The sequence below is a fragment of the Solanum verrucosum genome, unplaced genomic scaffold, assembly GCF_900185275.1.
Source record: "Solanum verrucosum unplaced genomic scaffold, falcon-dt-bn FXZP01001278.1, whole genome shotgun sequence".
Lineage (NCBI taxonomy): Eukaryota > Viridiplantae > Streptophyta > Magnoliopsida > Solanales > Solanaceae > Solanum > Solanum verrucosum.
The window spans coordinates 1272757-1290661 of record NW_026020317.1 but is presented as its reverse complement, the minus strand read 5'-3'; the positions used below and the strand labels follow the sequence as shown (position 1 = coordinate 1290661).

The 17905-nt window shown below is 30.5% G+C and overlaps 1 protein-coding gene and 2 pseudogenes across 1 annotated transcript; all 3 read right to left on the bottom strand.

Annotated features, from left to right (window-relative positions):
* Positions 1–1419: 1419 nt before the first annotated feature.
* On the bottom strand, positions 1420–3136 carry LOC125835215 (phospholipase A1-IIgamma-like; annotated as a pseudogene).
* A 3898-nt stretch (positions 3137–7034) lies between these two features.
* On the bottom strand, positions 7035–8566 carry LOC125835212 (phospholipase A1-IIgamma-like). The gene is made up of 2 exons (XM_049514336.1): positions 7972–8566; positions 7035–7830 (listed from the first exon to the last, which is right to left on the bottom strand). The coding sequence occupies exons 1-2, from the start codon at positions 8548–8550 to the stop codon at positions 7225–7227; spliced, it is 1185 nt and encodes a 394-aa protein (XP_049370293.1). The 5' UTR covers positions 8551–8566; the 3' UTR covers positions 7035–7224.
* Positions 8567–12593: 4027 nt separating this feature from the next.
* On the bottom strand, positions 12594–17203 carry LOC125835216 (phospholipase A1-IIgamma-like; annotated as a pseudogene).
* Between the last annotated feature and the right edge of the window lie 702 nt (positions 17204–17905).

Here is a 17905-nt window from a genome sequence, read left to right as displayed (position 1 = left end):
TCGTTTTTCACCCTCAAACCACATAAATTCGATTATCTTCCTCAAATTCGTTTTAGATCCTGATACCCAGCGTATGTACTCAAGAACCTAATTCAAAGTAACTCTAAAACACAATGTCAAGATCGCGGAAACTCCACAATTCAACCCAATTCAAGAACAACATTCAAATTCAAGAATTCATGTCAAGAACATCAACTTTCAAACTCTTGTAGGACGAATTGCGCTGAAACTAAACATGTTTGGCGCGTGGGTGAATGAACCCAACGCTACGAGAGACTTACATACCTTGTAGGATCAATTCCTTGGCGAATCCACAACCAAAATCGATCGTTCTTAGCGAAACTTGCTTTTCTTCTTTCCTTTCTCTTGCATTCTTTCTCCAAAAACCCTAACTCTAATTTTTAAAAGCGTAAAATGAACTAACTCAGTCTTGACCCCAATTATTTTACTAAAAACGGATTTAATTAATTGGATAAGGAAAAGACCAAACTACCCTTAAAAATCAGGATTCGGACATTTCCTTAATCCAACAGCCCAACTTACAAAGGATGTAACTCACTCATACAAACTCAGAATTGTGTAAACTCGGCGGCGTTGGAAAGATAAATCCAAGAGCTTTCCAACCATATCTGGAAATACACCTAAATCATCCTGAGCTAGGAGTTATGGTCGTTCGAAGTTGACCAAAATTTCAACTTTAACTTATTTAAAAATTTTCAGATTTCCTTGTACTTTCCAAAAATGATTATTTCAAGTTCTTAGCTTTTTTCTAGCTATTTCAAGTTGCGAGATGTTACATTTTTGAAAATATTAAATTTCTAATTTATCCACTTCACAATTAATAGAGATAAAATGGTAAACTCACTATATCAATCATTGTTTTCTTAATAAATGTGTCAATTTAAAAGTGGACAAGTAATTAGGTACTGATAGAGTATTTTTTATTTTCTAAAATTATGGTTTTTAATTAAAAATTATGTCAACAAATTTAAATTAAAAAAACAATTAACTAGCTAGGTTGAGTGACTTTACAGGTAAGACACTGGTAGTTGGGTGCCTTTTTGAGAGAAAAATGCATAGTTCAGTAACTTTCTAAGAGAAGAGTGCATAGTTAAGTGAATATCTGCGATATTATCTCTATTCTAATCATGGTAAGGACCTTAATTAATTAGATATATGAATCTCAACCTTTAATTCATAATTATGGCACGTGGCTTCCATCGAATATAAAACTTGGGAAAATGAAGAGACAGACAAATGGAGAAGAGGGCTATCCTAAAATTATAAGTACTCATATTATAGAGGAACCATAATACATAAATACTATAGGATATGATTTCCACAAGCTTAAAACCTTTATTCAAACATTATATGAAAGGAAACAATTAGTGATCATGTTTAAAATTCTATCTCCCGGCCTCAGAAGTCATACTCGTCGCGATCCATCAGAAGCCAAGATCCAGTTTCTTGTTGAACCATTCCTTTGTGCTTTTCAGCCCACCAAAACCCAGGAACACAATATTCGTTTTTCAGTATGTTCCACTCTTTGTTGACAAGTGAGATATCGCGATTCACCTCTAGTTTAAAACTAGCTAAAAGTCCTAAACCTTGAGTACCAGCGACTCCATGCAAGTATGGCTCCAACAAATGCCAGCTAACAATTTCTCCGGGAGGCTTCACATAGGGAGATTTTGTGGTATCAATCATTAGCTCCTTTCCAACGTCAAAAAAGCCAATGAGTGGGTATTTCGGAACAATATCCAATAAGTTATGAATACTCAAGATGTGAAGATGCTTCAGTTTGAAAAATGCCTTGAGAAAATTGATATCTCCAACTTTAGGACTTGCGAATGGAAAGGCAGTTACTGGAAACTCCTTGCCATTACTTGTTTTGTTGATACCATTGAAGGCTATGTCAACTGCATTTAGAGTTGCAAGTGATGCACCTAGGCTATGTCCGGTCACTGTTATGCTGACATCTTCATTCTTATATTCCTCGACCAATCTTTTCACTTCTTCCATTACCTAAAGAGAGGAAAAAAAGTCATCAAACTGTGAGATTTTTTTAGCTTCATTATAGTCATATTATTATTAAAATTAATGAGAAACGAAGTTCATAATATGCACCTGATCCCGAACGCTAGTCTGATTAAATTGTGATCGAGCGCTTTCTGTTGTATAAATGTTATAGAAGCCATGATGCACCAAAGGTTGAAACAAAGGAAGCAAACCTCCATTACCAAAAACTTTGGGTGCTGGAATAAGTAGAAATTGAAGGTCATTAACCCACTCCAACGCTTGCTTAGTTCCTCTCCAAGCAACCACAATATCTCTTCTTCCTAGTGCAACTTTACCCTCATCAGTAGCCACAGCAACATAACCCATAAAATTTGATTTTCTTGCTCCATGCTTCCCTTGAAAATGATCTTGTAATGAAAGCATCAGGAAGTGGAATAGATGAGGTAGCATAGAAATATTTAGTCACTCGATACTTGAGTGGGTCAAGTCCAACCTTAGTGAAGAGATTTTCCATCGAATATCTGCTAGCTCCTGCATATTTGGACGCTCTCTGTTATAAAAGTGTCATAAGTTGCTTGAGCCAATTCTCCGTATTGAATGATATATTTACGAAGATCATGTTAGGGTTTTGCCCTGATTTTCTTACCATAATTTAAGATTTATTTTTCTTTAAAGAAAAGACAAAACATTACCATAAATGTTTTTACTTTTCTTGAAAGGAAAATATAATATTATTTCATAATTGGTTTATTCTCTCCTTTTAGGACTCTTTTTCTAGTAAGAAAAGGTTTTAGGACTCTATAAATATAAGTTTGTTTTCTTCTAACACATAACATAATAACATTCACAATGTAGTCAATAAAGAGTTTTGTTTATGGGGAGATTTAATCTCTCAACAATTTTAATATTTTTCTTTATATTAGTTTTCATATAATAATATTAGTTTTTAATAAAAGTTTTTGTCATCTAATTTATCAATCATATTATTTGCAATTAGCTTCCGCATGACGCCCTAATCACCTTCAAAACCCAACAGATCAATATCCAAGGGGTGTAATAGCCCATCCCAATTGGTTTTCCCACTAAGTTCGTCCCATTTTTCAGCCATGCTACCCATATCACTCCTCTCTTTTGCTTTTTATGTAAAAAAAAATTCTCTTTGTTGCTTCTTATAAGATTCCTACGATTTTCTTCTTCAAATGCCAATTTATAGTGAAGCAGCTTCAATTTTTTAGCTTATCATGTAAAGTGCTTGTAATTTTTTATTTATTGTTAACAAGGTCATCGCCTAAGAGTAGTCAGACAATTCAATAAATACGCGTATCTACCTTCCATATAATTAGATTCTCTCTCGAATATACAAAGGATTCGGTTCTTATTTGATTACAATATTAAGAACACTTGCGAAATCAATAATTTAAAGCTTTATTACATTGTCACTTGCCGCTATATAATTTCATTGGCGTTTTACACGAATCCACTAGGCAGGGCGCCTAGGCTAGTTTTTTAACTAGCAATAATTAAATTTCTCACCTGGTGTTCGAAAAAGAACATTCAGAGAAAAATCTAATTTCTTATTAGGAATGAAAGAATACTACGAATTATTGATTTTTTTAAAGTCCTGCATTAGTGTACCTTTTTGAGTTACCAATTCAAACAACATAAAAATATTTTATATTTACATTTTGATGGTAAATTTGATGTAGCATTAAAAATAAAAATAAAAAACTACAACTTGGTACAGTGGGTGGCGACTTGGTACATCTATAATTTAAGCAAATCTTGTATGATATTGTTAGTAGCTTTGATATTGTAAAAAATTCAAACCCATTTCTTGTAACCAATCAACCCCATAAGCCAACTTGACTTGCAAATATAAAAAAGTGCCTTGGGAAAATGTATAGGGATCGGAAATCCATCATGCCAACTTGAATTGCCCGGGTTAAACTACGTGATCATTGGAAATTGGAACAATTTACAAATAGAAAATAACGTCACTTAGCACATCATTGTTTCATTTTACTTGTTCAGTATTTTGAAAATAAATTTTTATTTTTAACATAGGCAAATAGATTTTTAAAAATCATGTTTTATCCTTAGCATTAGTTACTTATTTTTTAAATTATATCCAAAATCTAATAGTACTAAACATAAATTAATATAGGTATTGTAATCCTAAAATAAATAAAAATAATATTATTAGATAATTTCCCAAATATGGGTGACTATCTAAGGATATTACTCAAATCCAAAATATGTATATTTATAATTATTTTTAAGGAAGCAAAATTTAAAAAGAACAAATAAAAATAAATGGAGAAAATATTTTATTACAAGTGTCTCAAATATTTTATTCCTCTTATCACCACCACCAACTACTATATACTTCATTCCCAGAAAGTGGTTATGACTCTAGGTGCTCTTTTAAGTGTATTAACTTTTAGGTTGTTAATGATAATTGGAAGAAAAATTATGCGGTTAAGTAAATATATACTAGTTAATTAGTTAACATAGCTATAATTTGTATTAATATAATTCGGAGTTTACTTCTAGCTATAATTACATTCTCTCTCGCCTCTCTCCTCTCTTCCTCTCTCTCTCTCGCCTCTCTTCCCTCTCTCTGGAATCTCGCTCGTCACTCTCCTCTTTTTCAGTCGTCTCTCCCTCGCCTCTCTCCTCTTCCTGCCCAGTCTCTCTCTCACTTCTCTTCTGTCAATCTTTCTCTCACTTTGTACAACATAAATTATACAAATACATATCTCTCCGCCCTATTCACTTATAATTATACAAATACAAATTTTCACCTGCCCAAGTCTGTTTTCTCTCTCTCGCTTTAGACAAACACAAATTGTACAAATACAATGTATAATTTGTGTTTGTATAAAGAGATATAGAGATTTAGATATATAAATACCGATGTTTTAACTCGATTCATTTGTATACTAATTCAAATTGTATGTAGATATACAAATACAATAATTGATACATATACATAGTAGTTATGTACAATTATCTAACTGATATACATATACAATTCAACTCTCTCCACTCTCTGCCCTCTCTCGCTCGCCACTCTTTTTCCTATAACATGTAGCTACGAATCATAATTAGCAAACTATAGTTATGGAGCATAAATAAGCTATTTTTGAGTGACTTTATGAAAAAAATTCCCATAGTTAAAGGGAGTAAAACAAATATTTTACTCCTCCCATCACCACCACCAACTACTATATACTTCATTCCCACAAAGTGGTTATGACTCTATGTGCTCTTTTAAGTGTATTAACTTTTTGGTTGTTAATGATAATTAAAGAGAAAATTACACGGTTAAGCAATTATAGACTAGTTAATTAGCTAACATAATTACAGTTTGCATTAATTACAATTCGGAGTTTACTTCTAGTTATAATTACATTCTCTCTCGCCTCTCTCCTCTCTTCTTCTCTCTCTGGAATCTCGCTCGCCACTCTCCTCTTTTTCAGTCATCTATCCCTTGCCTCTCTCCTCTCCCTGCCAGTCTCTCTCCCTCTATCCTTCTGCCAAACTTTCTCTCACTTTATACAAACACAAATGAATAATTTGTGTTTGTATAAAATGAGAGGGATGAGATATATAAATACAAATACTCCACCATATTCACTTATAATTATATAAATACAAAATTTTCCCTGCCCAGTTCTCTTTTGTCTTTCTCTCTCTCATGCTTTTATACAAATACAATGTTTAATTTGTGTTTGTATAAAGCGAGAGAGATATTAGATATACAAATACAAATGTTTTAACTCGATTCAATTGTATACGAATTCATATTGTATGCAGATACACAAATACAATAATTGATACATCTACATAGTAGTTAGTAGTTACATATATACAATTATCTAACTAACAATTCACCTATCTCCAATCTTTGCTCTCTCACTCGCATCTCTCCTTCTTCTCCCAATCTCGCTCGTCACTCTCCTCTCTATAACATGTGGCTACGAATTGAAATTAGCGAACTATAGCTATGAAGCATAATTAAGCTATTTTTGAGTGACTATATGCGAAAATTCCCTATAATTAAAGGGGGTAAAATCTGCCTATAAAATTATAATCCTACAACTCGTTAGATTTGGATGGATCAATAGCTCATTTATTTTTATTATGGCTCATTTATTATATTTTTACGGGACTTATTTTGATCCATTTAATATAACCCATTTCAAAATTAAGTTGATTTGCAATTTAGATTGATCCATGAGAAATCGTCTAAATATTTTTATAAAGATATTTAATTATTAAATATATTTTATATAGTCATAATATGAAATTTTTTTATTAGTTACTCAGACAAATTATAAAAAATAATTTAAATTGAAAGAATAAATATATATATATATATATTGCTAAAAATTAAAATCAAATCAAATTATATCAATTTTTGAAATTATACCAAAACCAAATCAAACAAAAAAAAAATCTGTTATTTAATTTCTTCGATTTGATTTTTATAAGAGATCTCATTTTATAAGAAAAAAAAAAACATAAGGTGAGAGTTTCTCCCTGAACAAACAAACCGACTTTTAAATGTACAAGCAAAGAAACTCTTTAATATTCCTTTACCTTATCTTAATGTTATGTTCTTTTATTTTTCTGTTTGTCTAATTAATTGGTATTTTTCATGACTTAATTAGTAAGCATTTGGTTGTGAATTTGGAATCTTTAATTTGTGTAGAGTTTATTTAAAGTTGGAAATTGATTTATTTGGACATGTAATTAAATTTTTATTTTTTATTTTTTTTTATAAACAAGAAAATTTTGTAATTGGTGAAAATTATCAAAACATTTACCAGTCTTATACCATCTTACTAAATAAGCAAATCTTAACTCTCTCATAAACCATCACAATCGCTTATAATTGAACAAGTCATTAATATTGCACGAAATTAAATCTCAAGTCACAGTCAAATTTCTTATGCTTTGTAATCAATTATTACTACTAATTAATTACACTAGCAATCAACACAGATTCATGAAAGCAAAAGCAATTTTTATATTTAATTTCATGCATATAAATTTGAGTATACACGACTACATAGGTAAGTCATTGCTTAATTAATCAACTAGAGATACATAACTCAATACATATAAAAACCCTTATTCAAACATTTCATAAAAGGAAATAAAGTGATCACTTTTTAAAACTGTAGCTAGCTAGCTCCCTCAGAAGTCATACTCATCCCGATCCAACATAAGCCAAGATCCATCTTCTTGTTGAACCATTCCTTTGTTTTTCTCAACCCACCAAAACCCAGGAATACAATATTCGTCTTTCAATACGTCCCACTGCTTGTTGACAAGTGAGATATCGCGATTCACCTCTAGTTTGAAACCAGCTAAAAGTCCTAAACCTTGAGTACCAGCGACTCCATGCAAGTACGGCTCCAGCAAATGCCAACTGACAGGGTCTCCAGGAGGCTTCACATAGGGAGATCTCGCAGTATCAATCATTAGCTCCTTCCCAACGTCAAAATAGCCAATGGGTGGGTATTTTGGAACAATATCCAATAAGTTATGAATTTTCAAAACACGAAGGCTTCTTAGTTTGTCAAATGCTGCCTTAAATTGGAGATCTCCAACTTTAGGACTTGCGAATGAAAAGGCAGTCACTGGGAACTCCTTGCCTTCACTTGTTTTATTGATTCCATTAAAGGCTATGTCAACTGCATTTAGAATTGCAAGTGATGCACCTAGACTATGTCCAGTCACAGTTATGCTCACCTCTTCATTCTTGTATTCCTCAACCAATCTTTTCACTTCTTCAATTACCTAAAAGGAAGAAAAAAAAATGATGAATTGTTCCAATATATATATATATATATATATATATTATCAAATCGAATAGATTGGGGATATTTTTAGCCTTTTTCGGATAAATAAATAAATCTTGATCGAATAGTTAACATGTACCTGATCTCTGGCACTAGTCAGATTAAACTGTGATCTTGAACTCGCTGATGTATAAACGTTGTAAAAGCCATGATGCACCAAAGGTTTAAACAAAGGAAGCAAACCTCCATCACCAAATATTTTGGGTGCTGGGACAAGTAAAAATTGAAGGTCATTAACCCACTCCATCTTCTGCAAAGTTCCTCTCCAATTAATCACAATATCCCTTCTTCCTAGTGAAACTTTACCCTCGTCAGTAGCCACAGCAATATATCCCATAAAATTTGATTCCTTACTCCATGCTTCCCTTGAAAATGATTTCACGATGAAAGCATCGGGAAGTGGAATGGATGCAGTAGCATAGAAATATTTGGTCACGCGATACTTGTTTGGGTCAAGTCCAACCTTAGTAAAAAGGTTTTCCATAGAGTATCTGCTAGCTCCTGCATATTTAGACGCTCTTTCTGTAATGAAAGTGTCATAAGTTGCTTGAGCCAATTCTCCGTATTGAATGATGTATTTACGAAGATCAATATCCAAGGGGTGTAATAGACCTTCCCAATTGTTTTTACCACTAAGTTCCTCCCATTTCTCACCCATATCACTCCTCTCCTTTCCCTTTTTATGTAGTATTTTATTGTTTTTCTTTCTTATTTTGCTTTCATCTGTTCTTCATATTGCCCATCTCAAATGCCAATTTATAGTGAAGTGACTTCATTTTTTTTAGCTTATCATGAAACACGCTTTTAATTTTTAATTTAATTTCAGACAATTCAATAAATAACTCCCACCCCTTTTGCTTTCTTGGTGACTCGAACTTGTCACCTTCGGGTTGAAAGTGAGGGGTGCTTACCATCCGAGCAACTCTCTCGTCTATTTTCTTTATAGTTGATTGGATGTACTATTTAAAAAAATACAACCAAGTACATCTATAGTTTGACTTTCTGGGAATACGCAATCCCGATCATGTACCAAATCTTGTAGCTGGGATATTGTATAGGTAGCTTTCATATCGTAAAAAATGTTTGAATTATTAGTGTATTAAATTTAAACCCATTTCTAGAAGCCAACTTGATTTGCAAAATAAAAATGTACAGGGATCGCTAATTCATTATGCCAACTTGACTTGTACCGGTTTAATTAACCAGGTTCATTGGAATATATTACTACTAGAAAATAATAACATCATGTAGCACGTTATATATCTTATATATTTCATTATTAGAGTTTTATTATTATTGTTATGATTTGACATTATTATATTTATGTATTTTCTTTCTCTATCCCATTTTATGTGACACTTTTCATTTTTCGAGAGTCAAACAGTTTAAGTTTGACTGGGTATTTGCGCATGAAATCTTCAATTTTTTTTAAATGAAATTTATATATTTATAAACTACCTAAAAAGTATTATAAGTCACAATAATTGACAATTTAAAATATTTAATAGATATATGAAAAACTTACAGTCAAAGATAGACATGTTTGAATCTCAAAATCTGAAAAGTGTCACATAAATTGGAATGGAGAGAGTAAATTATTGGGCTTAAATGAATTGATGATCAATCTACTTTTTTTTTATGGTTAACAGTCTACTTCATTCTTTTATGGACAAATTACTTAACTACACTCCTCTACTTACCTTAATATCCATTTATCCCTACTTATTTCAAAATTTTCAAAAATCTCTTATTTACCTATGTATCCCACATGTATCCCGTGTACAACGCTATGTATCCCACTATGTGGAATGTATCAAACGCTATGTATCCCGTGCACAACGTTATGTATCCAGCTATGTGGAATGTATCAAACCTAATGTATCCCGTGCACAACGCTATGTATCCCGCAAACATCATTTTTAAGGAATTTTTGGTAAATAGAAAACTAGAAGGGATAGGATGTTATTTAGTACTTATAATATGTGGTTCCTATAATTTATACTTCTTTTATTTGAGTAGTTTTCTTGCTCGAATTACTTTCTCTATTTCAATTTTGAAGTGGCATTTGGTTTTATGTTCTATCACACCATTAAAGTAAAAGTGAGACTTTTAATAAATATAAATAAAAGTGAATTCAAAAGTTTAAGAAAAGTTTCTCATTTTATTGAGACCAAGGTCCAAGGTTGAACTTTCACATGATTCTTTCTGAGTAGATTTTCTCCTAATATGTATGATTAAGATTACTGTAATAATTAAGTTATAATTAACATTTGTTTGCTTCATAGTGGGTGTTGCAGGTTGTTTGGACCTGGAGTTGTCAAAAGGATTTGTCCGGCCCAACCCAATTGTCTTAACAGGCTATTTAAGAGCCCAACCCAATTGTCTTAACAGGCTATCTAAGAGCCCAACCCAATTCACTCCATTTGAAACGATCTTCAAAACACTACAAGAAACGATACATATTTTTTTGGGTTATTAGCACATGAATTGTATTTAAGATCCTATATTACTAAACATAATTTTAGTGCAGATATAACTATTCCTAATTCCTACGCATCTTAGTTTAACTCGTTAGATTTAATTATTACCACTTGAACATTATTGTATTACTCCCTCTAATCTCAATTTATATAATATAGTTTGACTTGACATGGTGTTTAAAAATGAAATAATAACTTTTGAATTTTGTGATCTAAAATAAGTTATAGATACTTCTTTGGTGATAAATCATAGCATTAAGTCGTAAAATAGACATTTAAAAGTTAAATTATTACTACTAAGATACCATGCATGACCAATGAGTGTTAGCTACATAGTAATATTGTTGTTAGTGATTCTGCTAATATTTCTGTCACATCCAAATTATTTGTGCGATAATATGTGACGTATCTGTCAATTTATTTGTCAATAATCTTAATTAAAATTTTGAAAATCAACTAATCTTTTCTTTGATCAACTTTTTTTTATAAATATTTTAAGTTGTTGGTCATAGTTATTAATAGTAAGTTTACGGTTTTTAAATTTTAAATTTATTTTTAAAAAAAATAAATTCACACTCAAAATTTAGAAACTACAAATATACTACATAAATTTAGACATGAAAAAGTAAGGTAATTAATTAACTTCCGTTTAGCACGTAAGGAAGTTCAAAATATACCCATGTCCACAAAGTCATTCTTTAGTCTTTCCAATTTGATGACATTTCAGTTGGTCTATTTTAGTCTTCTAATTTCAATTTTTCTGCTCCTCTTTTTATAGAGTTGATTAAAGTGAAAACCACTCAGGATGATTTGTACGCAAATGCGAAATATCTTATGATATTAACGACCACAAATAAAATATACTATATAGAGTATCAAATATGATACTATATGGTTAACAACCTCAAAAAGAATTTAATACACACAAATGCAAATACTTTATTATTATGATCATTAATAATAAAGATTCTATTATGTAGTGGGATAGATGATATCAATTCATATTTAACAAAATATCTTGGTTCGAACTCTAAGAACGAAAAAGTTTGATAAAGAACACTTTATTCTTAAACAAACCTTATATAATATTGAATTTAAATTAATCTAATTAATGAGAGCTCCAAATATTAGATAGCTAAGAAAAACTAAAAGATAATACTCCTTCAAGCTCCGTGATATACGAAGAAGGAACGCGGTGTTAATTTGTAAAGAAACTTCTTGATTCATACACTTTGATTTAATTACCTTTTGAGGGCGATAGAGGAAAACGTTAAAGAGTTTCATTTGATATATCTATAGCTTTGAAGAGAATTTATGCTAAACTTGTAAGCTTGGTGATGAAATTGTAAAATTTGTATTCACATCACATGTTGACATTTTGGGTGAAATTGAGGAGATACTTTTTAGGGGCTTTTTGTGGCAATTATGTAGGCATTTGTTCACCAAATTAAAGCTTAGGGATATTTGATTAGTGAATATATATAGCTGAGGTACTCCTAATATTTACATAAAATTCTAAGCGTCTACCTTCAACTAAAAATTAAAATACATATTCATCCGTCTCAATTTATATGACTTAGTTTGACTTGACACGTAGTTTAAAAAAATGAATAATTTTGAAACTTAGGGGTCGTTTGGTTGGGAACAAGTTATTCATGTTGGGATATATACTATTAACCATATGTTTAGGTATAATATTTATTATAGAATAAATATTTATTCAGTTTTAATAGATCATATATTCATTTATGGTGTCAGTTTACTTATATAGTAGATGATTTAGTGTATAGAGTTTTAGCTTATACACAAATGATTAAATCATCGGTTCTTATAAGTATCGAAAAAAGGCCTTAATGGCTTGTACAATCTTACTAAATGGACAAATTCTAACTTCCATGCATAAACAGTCAAAATCGCTTATTTGACACAAGTCCTTAAAATTGCATGAAATTAAATCTAAAGTCAATGTCAAATTTCTTATGCTTTGTAATCAATTAATTACACTAGCAATCAACACAGAGATTCATGAAAGCAAAAGCAAATTTTAGCTTATAAGCAAACAAAAACATTCTATATTTTATTTCATGCATATAAATTTGAGTATACATGACTACATAGGTAACTAGATATACATAGCTGATACATAAAAAACCCTTTATTCAAACATTTCATGAAAGGAAATAAAGTGATCACTTTTTAAATCTGTAACTAGCTCCCGGCCTCAGAAGTCATACTCATCGTGATCCAACAGAAGCCAAGATCCATCTTCTGGTTGAACCATTCCTTTGTTTTTCTCAACCCATCAAAGCCCAGGAATGCAATATTCATCTTTCAATATGTCCCACTAGTGAGATATCGCGATTCACCTCTAATTTAAAACCTGCTAAACCTTGAGTGCCAGCAACTCCATGCAAGTACGGCTCCAGCAAATGCCCGCTGAAAGGTTCTCCAGGAGGCCTTACATAAGGAGATTTTGTGGTGTCAATCATTAGCTCCTGCTCAACGTCGAAATAACCTATGGGTGGGTATTTTGGAAAAATTTCCAATAAGTTATGAATTTTCAAAATACGAAGGCTTTTTATTTTGTCAAATGTTGCCTTAAATTGGAGATCTCCAACTTTAGGACTTGTGAATGGAAAGGCAGTCACTGGGAACTCCTTGCCTTCACTTGTTTTGTTGATTCCATTGAAAGATATATCCACTGCATTTAGAGTTGCAAGGGATGCACCTAGATTATGTCCAGTCACAGTTATGCTCACCTCTTCATGCTTATATTCTTCAACCAATCTTTTCACTTCTTCAATTACCTAAAAATCGAATAGATTGGGATATTTTTAGCCTTTTTCCAATAAATAAATAAATAGTTAACATGTACCTGATCTCTGGCACTAGTCAGATTAAACTGTGATCTTGAACTCGCTGATGTATAAACATTATAGAAGCCATTATGCACCAAAGGTTGAAACAAAGGAAGCAAACCTCCATCACCAAAAACTTTGGGTGTAAAAATTGAAGGTCATTAATAAACTCCAGCTTCTGCTGAGTTCCTCTCCAATTAATCACAATATCCCTAGCTCCTTCCTAGTGAAACTTTACCCTCATCAGTAGCCACAGCTAGCAATATATCCCATAAAATTTGATTCCTTACTCCCTTGACAATGATTTCGTGATGAAAGCATCAGGAAGTGGAATAGATGAGGTAGCATAGAGATATTTGGTCACTCGATACTTGTTTGGGTCAAGTCCAACCTTAGTAAAAAGGTTTTCCACAGAGTATCTGCTAGCTCCTGCATATGGAGGAAGTTTTGACCAAAGTAAGCCATTATTTAAATCAATTCATCAAAATAATATGTTTTTTTGAAAATTTACAAAACTAGTATAAACGTATTCCTGAGTAACGTTTTAGGCTATATTTTATTAAAAAAATTCTGACATGGACTGACGGAATTAAATAAAGAAACGTTATTGGTGGTAACGTTTTAAGCATAAAACGTTACTGCAAAATACGTTTTATGATTCATTACTCGGAGGCGCGATTTATAGCTAAAACGTTACTCACAGTGACATTTTTTTAAAATTCAGACGTTTTTTGTTAATGTATTAGTTACTTTTTAACTGTTCACGGATTTTAATTGTGTTAATTGAAAGGATCTAATAATTCTAAAAAGTGGAGAAATTAAAACATTCACATATAAAAGAATTTTTGAATTCTTACAAGTGTCGAAAAAATTTACGTGTTCAAGAAATAATTTATAGAAATATTTCACTGTCAGTCATGCAATTTTTCGGTCACTGTCTCACCCACAATTTCCATATATATATATCCAACATTTGTTTTCAAGTAAGTTACTTCAAGATTTTCTAAATATCAACTCTCTCTATCTATTAAATTTTAATTTTTTTTAGTGATGTCTTCAATTTGAGGTAAATTTTAATTTAATTTATTTTAAAATTTAGAATTAATTATTATTGTTTTGTAAAAATATTTTTCTTTAAATAGTTATATTAACATTAACAATTTTTTGATTTTTTTTAGAGCAAAATAAATTTTACTACTTTAGATCCTAATTATCAGGATTCTCGATGATTTTCGATATTCATTTGCCTATTGGTTCTTTACTCTCCTTTTTCTTAGTATTCTCTACATGTATAATGTTGGTTTTCTAACTCGAGAGTAATTTTCTCTCGCTAGGATATTAATTTGAGGTGGTAATCTATCACTATAATTTATCGAACACTTGGCGAAAAATTGAAAGAAAAATCATCACTTTTATTTATTTGTTTTATCCTTTTTTGTTCACTTGATTTTCACAAGAAAAATCCAATAGAACATGGTTATGCTCACAAACATAGCTTATTCAAAAGGGACAAGAACGAAAAAAATAAAATTGAAAGGATACTAACACAACTAAAATTCGTGAACAGTTAAAAAGTAACCGATACATTAACAAGAAACTGTCACACCCCTTTTTGCGCAAGGCGTATGGGTTTTTCAATTTAAGTGACGGTATTGATTAAGGGATTATTTTATTGTTTCAGAGTCGCCACTTGGAATTGAGTTATGGTGTTCCAAGTCACCTTTTTGTTTAATCCCTAATCAAAAGGAAATGACTCTTTATATTAGTCTGCGAACCAGAAATTCGAGTAAGGAATTATGTTGACCGAGGGGAAGGTATTAGGTATCCCTCGAGTCCCGTGGTTCTAGCACGGTCGCTTTTATTGACTTATACTTATCTTGATATGTTTTTGGATAATTTGTGTCTATACGCCATGGTTTGTTTATTTTTTAATTGTTGAATTTTATTAGTCTTAAACCGGATGCATAACTGCATTCTCGATCTTGACATTTTGAGACATAATTGTCTTCTTTGCATCACACCTAATAATCTATTTTTTTCAATAAGTTTCTACTTTTGATTAATAAAATTTAATTATATTATTGGACAAGGTGCATCACTGCATCCTTGATTTTTTTATGTCTCAAAAAAGATGAGCAGCCGCATTCTTAATCGAAACAAATAATTTTAGCGTACCTAAAAGTTTGTCTAATGTTAAAAGAAAATACTTAGTCTTTATAAAGAAAAATCAAATAAAATAAAATTCTAGGATAAAATTTTGGATCATATTCATATCTTTTTATTTTATACTTTAGTATTTTTATTACTCTTAAAATTAACATCAAAATTAAGTATACATTTTCTAATCAAACAAAAGAATAACGAATTGTAAAAAATAAAACTCAATTTTTGTTTGATAAAATAAAACAACAATAATTTATTTATATATTTAGCCTAACTATACCTACTTTATCATTATTATCTAAATCAAGACAAGAACAATGTTATGACCCGTTCATTTTTAAGAGATCACAACTAACAAATAAAAAATCAAAATCATCAATTAAAGCTACCTTCATTCATGAAATAGAGATATAACAACTAACAAATGAATTATTTCAATCAAATTCATGAATAAAACAAAATATAATAAACCTTGTCATAAAATTACATCAAATTCCATGAATAAATTAAATAAGAGATAAGGTAAAATTGAATATCACAAAATCTTAACCAAAGCTCAATTAGAACACCCACAAACTTTTTGTAAGTTGTTTGTGATGGTATATGTGTTTGTGGCGATATGAAAAAAATGGGTAAGGAAGAAAAGATGTGAATGTGTTGGTGAATTTTTAAAAGAAGAATAAAACAAGGATGTGTGTTTTCTGATTTTTTTTTCTTGTGTGTATTGTGTTTTTTGGGTGAATGTATAGTAGTAGAACTGTAGAAGTGTGTTTTTTTTTTCCTCTTTCTGCTTTTTGATTTTTTTTTGTATGTGCAGATTGTGTTTTTTCTTTTTTTTCTTTCTTCTGTACGTTTGTGTTACTGTGTGTGACTCTTCTTTTTTTCTTCTTTTTGCTTCTTTTTTTCTGATCGTTCTCCCTCTCTGTATGTTGGTTGTGTTTGATATATGTAGTAGTAGTAGTGTGTGTCGTGTGAGTATGTGTGGGTATAGTAGGGGGACTTATGGTGTAGTGGGGTGAAATGGGGTTGTGGGGTAGTGTAGATATATATATAAAATATAATAATTAAAAATATTAACTAATTATTTTAATTAATATAAATATAAAAAAAAATTAATTAAAAAATAATTAAGAAACACTAGTTTATTTATTAAATATACATTAAATAAAAATATATATTTTTTGTAGTTTTCCAATCTTACAAAATAAAATTACTAAAATACGATGAAAAATAAAAATAAAAATAAAATATTTGATTTATATAAAAAAGCAATATTCATGTACTAAAAATGGTGTGATACCTTAAGTTCAGTAAAAAAATTTGTGTCTACAGAGACATACTAAGAAAACTAAAAGTCTATGTCTGAATTTTAAAGAAAATGTTACTGCGAGTAACGTGTTAGCTATAAAACGTGCCTCCGAGTAACAAATCATAAAACGTATTTGACAGTAACGTTTTATGCTTAAAACGTTACCACCAATAACGTTTCTTTATTTAACGCCGTCAGCCCATATATTTTATGCGTCAGAATTATTTTAATAAAATATAGCCTAAAACGTTACTCAGAAATACATTTATACTAGTTTTGTAAATTTTCAAAAAAACATATTATTTTTGTGAATTAATTTAAATAATAATTTACTTTGGTCAAAAATTCCATATTTGGACGCTCTTTCTGTAATGAAAGTGTCATAGATTGCTTGACACAATTCTCCGTATTGAATGATATATTTACGAAGATCAATATCCAAGGGGTTTAATAAACCATCCCAATTGTTTTTCCCACTAAGTTCCTCCATTTCTCAGCCATATAACTCCTCTCTTTTTTCTTTTTTTTTTATGTATTTTATTGTTTTTCTTTCTTATTTTGCTATCATCTGTTCTTCATATTGCCCATTTCAAATGCCAATTTATAGTGAAGTGACTTCATTTTTTTTTTTACTTATCATGAATCAGCTTCTAATTTTTAATTGGATTTCAGAAAATTCAATAAATAAGCAAAGATTAGAATGGGTCCCGTATATTTAAAGGATTTGATACATCTTATTTAATTTGGTTAAAGTTTACATACTCAAATAATTTACAGTTTATTATGTTTGCCAGCAGCTAAAATTTAACTCACGGTAAAAGAAAATTACTCCACTTTTCTTTTTTTTTTTGAATTTTCTGACGTTATGTTCAATATTCGTATAGGGACCTAATTAAATTTAAATTCACGCCGTAAAGTTCCACATTAGAGCTAAAACATTCCTTAATAAAAGTGATTATGTACTCAATATGACTCAATTTTAAAATTTCTAATTAAAAATAAAAAAATATTTACTACTTCACCATAATGATGCATGGTTGGTTTTTGAAGTCCCACATTGGTACTTTAGCCTTTGTTGAGTTAACAATTAATGCACAGACCGTAATTTTTGTTTTATTTCTTAATAGTTGATGGATGCATGCATTATTAAAAAGAATATAATTAAGAGCCCGTTTGAATTGAATTAAAAAAATAATAAGTCAA

Excerpts from the sequence above, each read along its gene's own strand:
- LOC125835212 (XM_049514336.1), bottom strand. The coding sequence starts at position 8,550 with ATGGGTGAGAAATGGGAGGAACTTAGTGGTAAAAACAATTGGGAAGGT. Across the intron at positions 7,831-7,971 it reads TGACTAGTGCCAGAGATCAG|GTAATTGAAGAAGTGAAAAG; the intron begins GTACATGTTAAC and ends TCTTCCTTTTAG.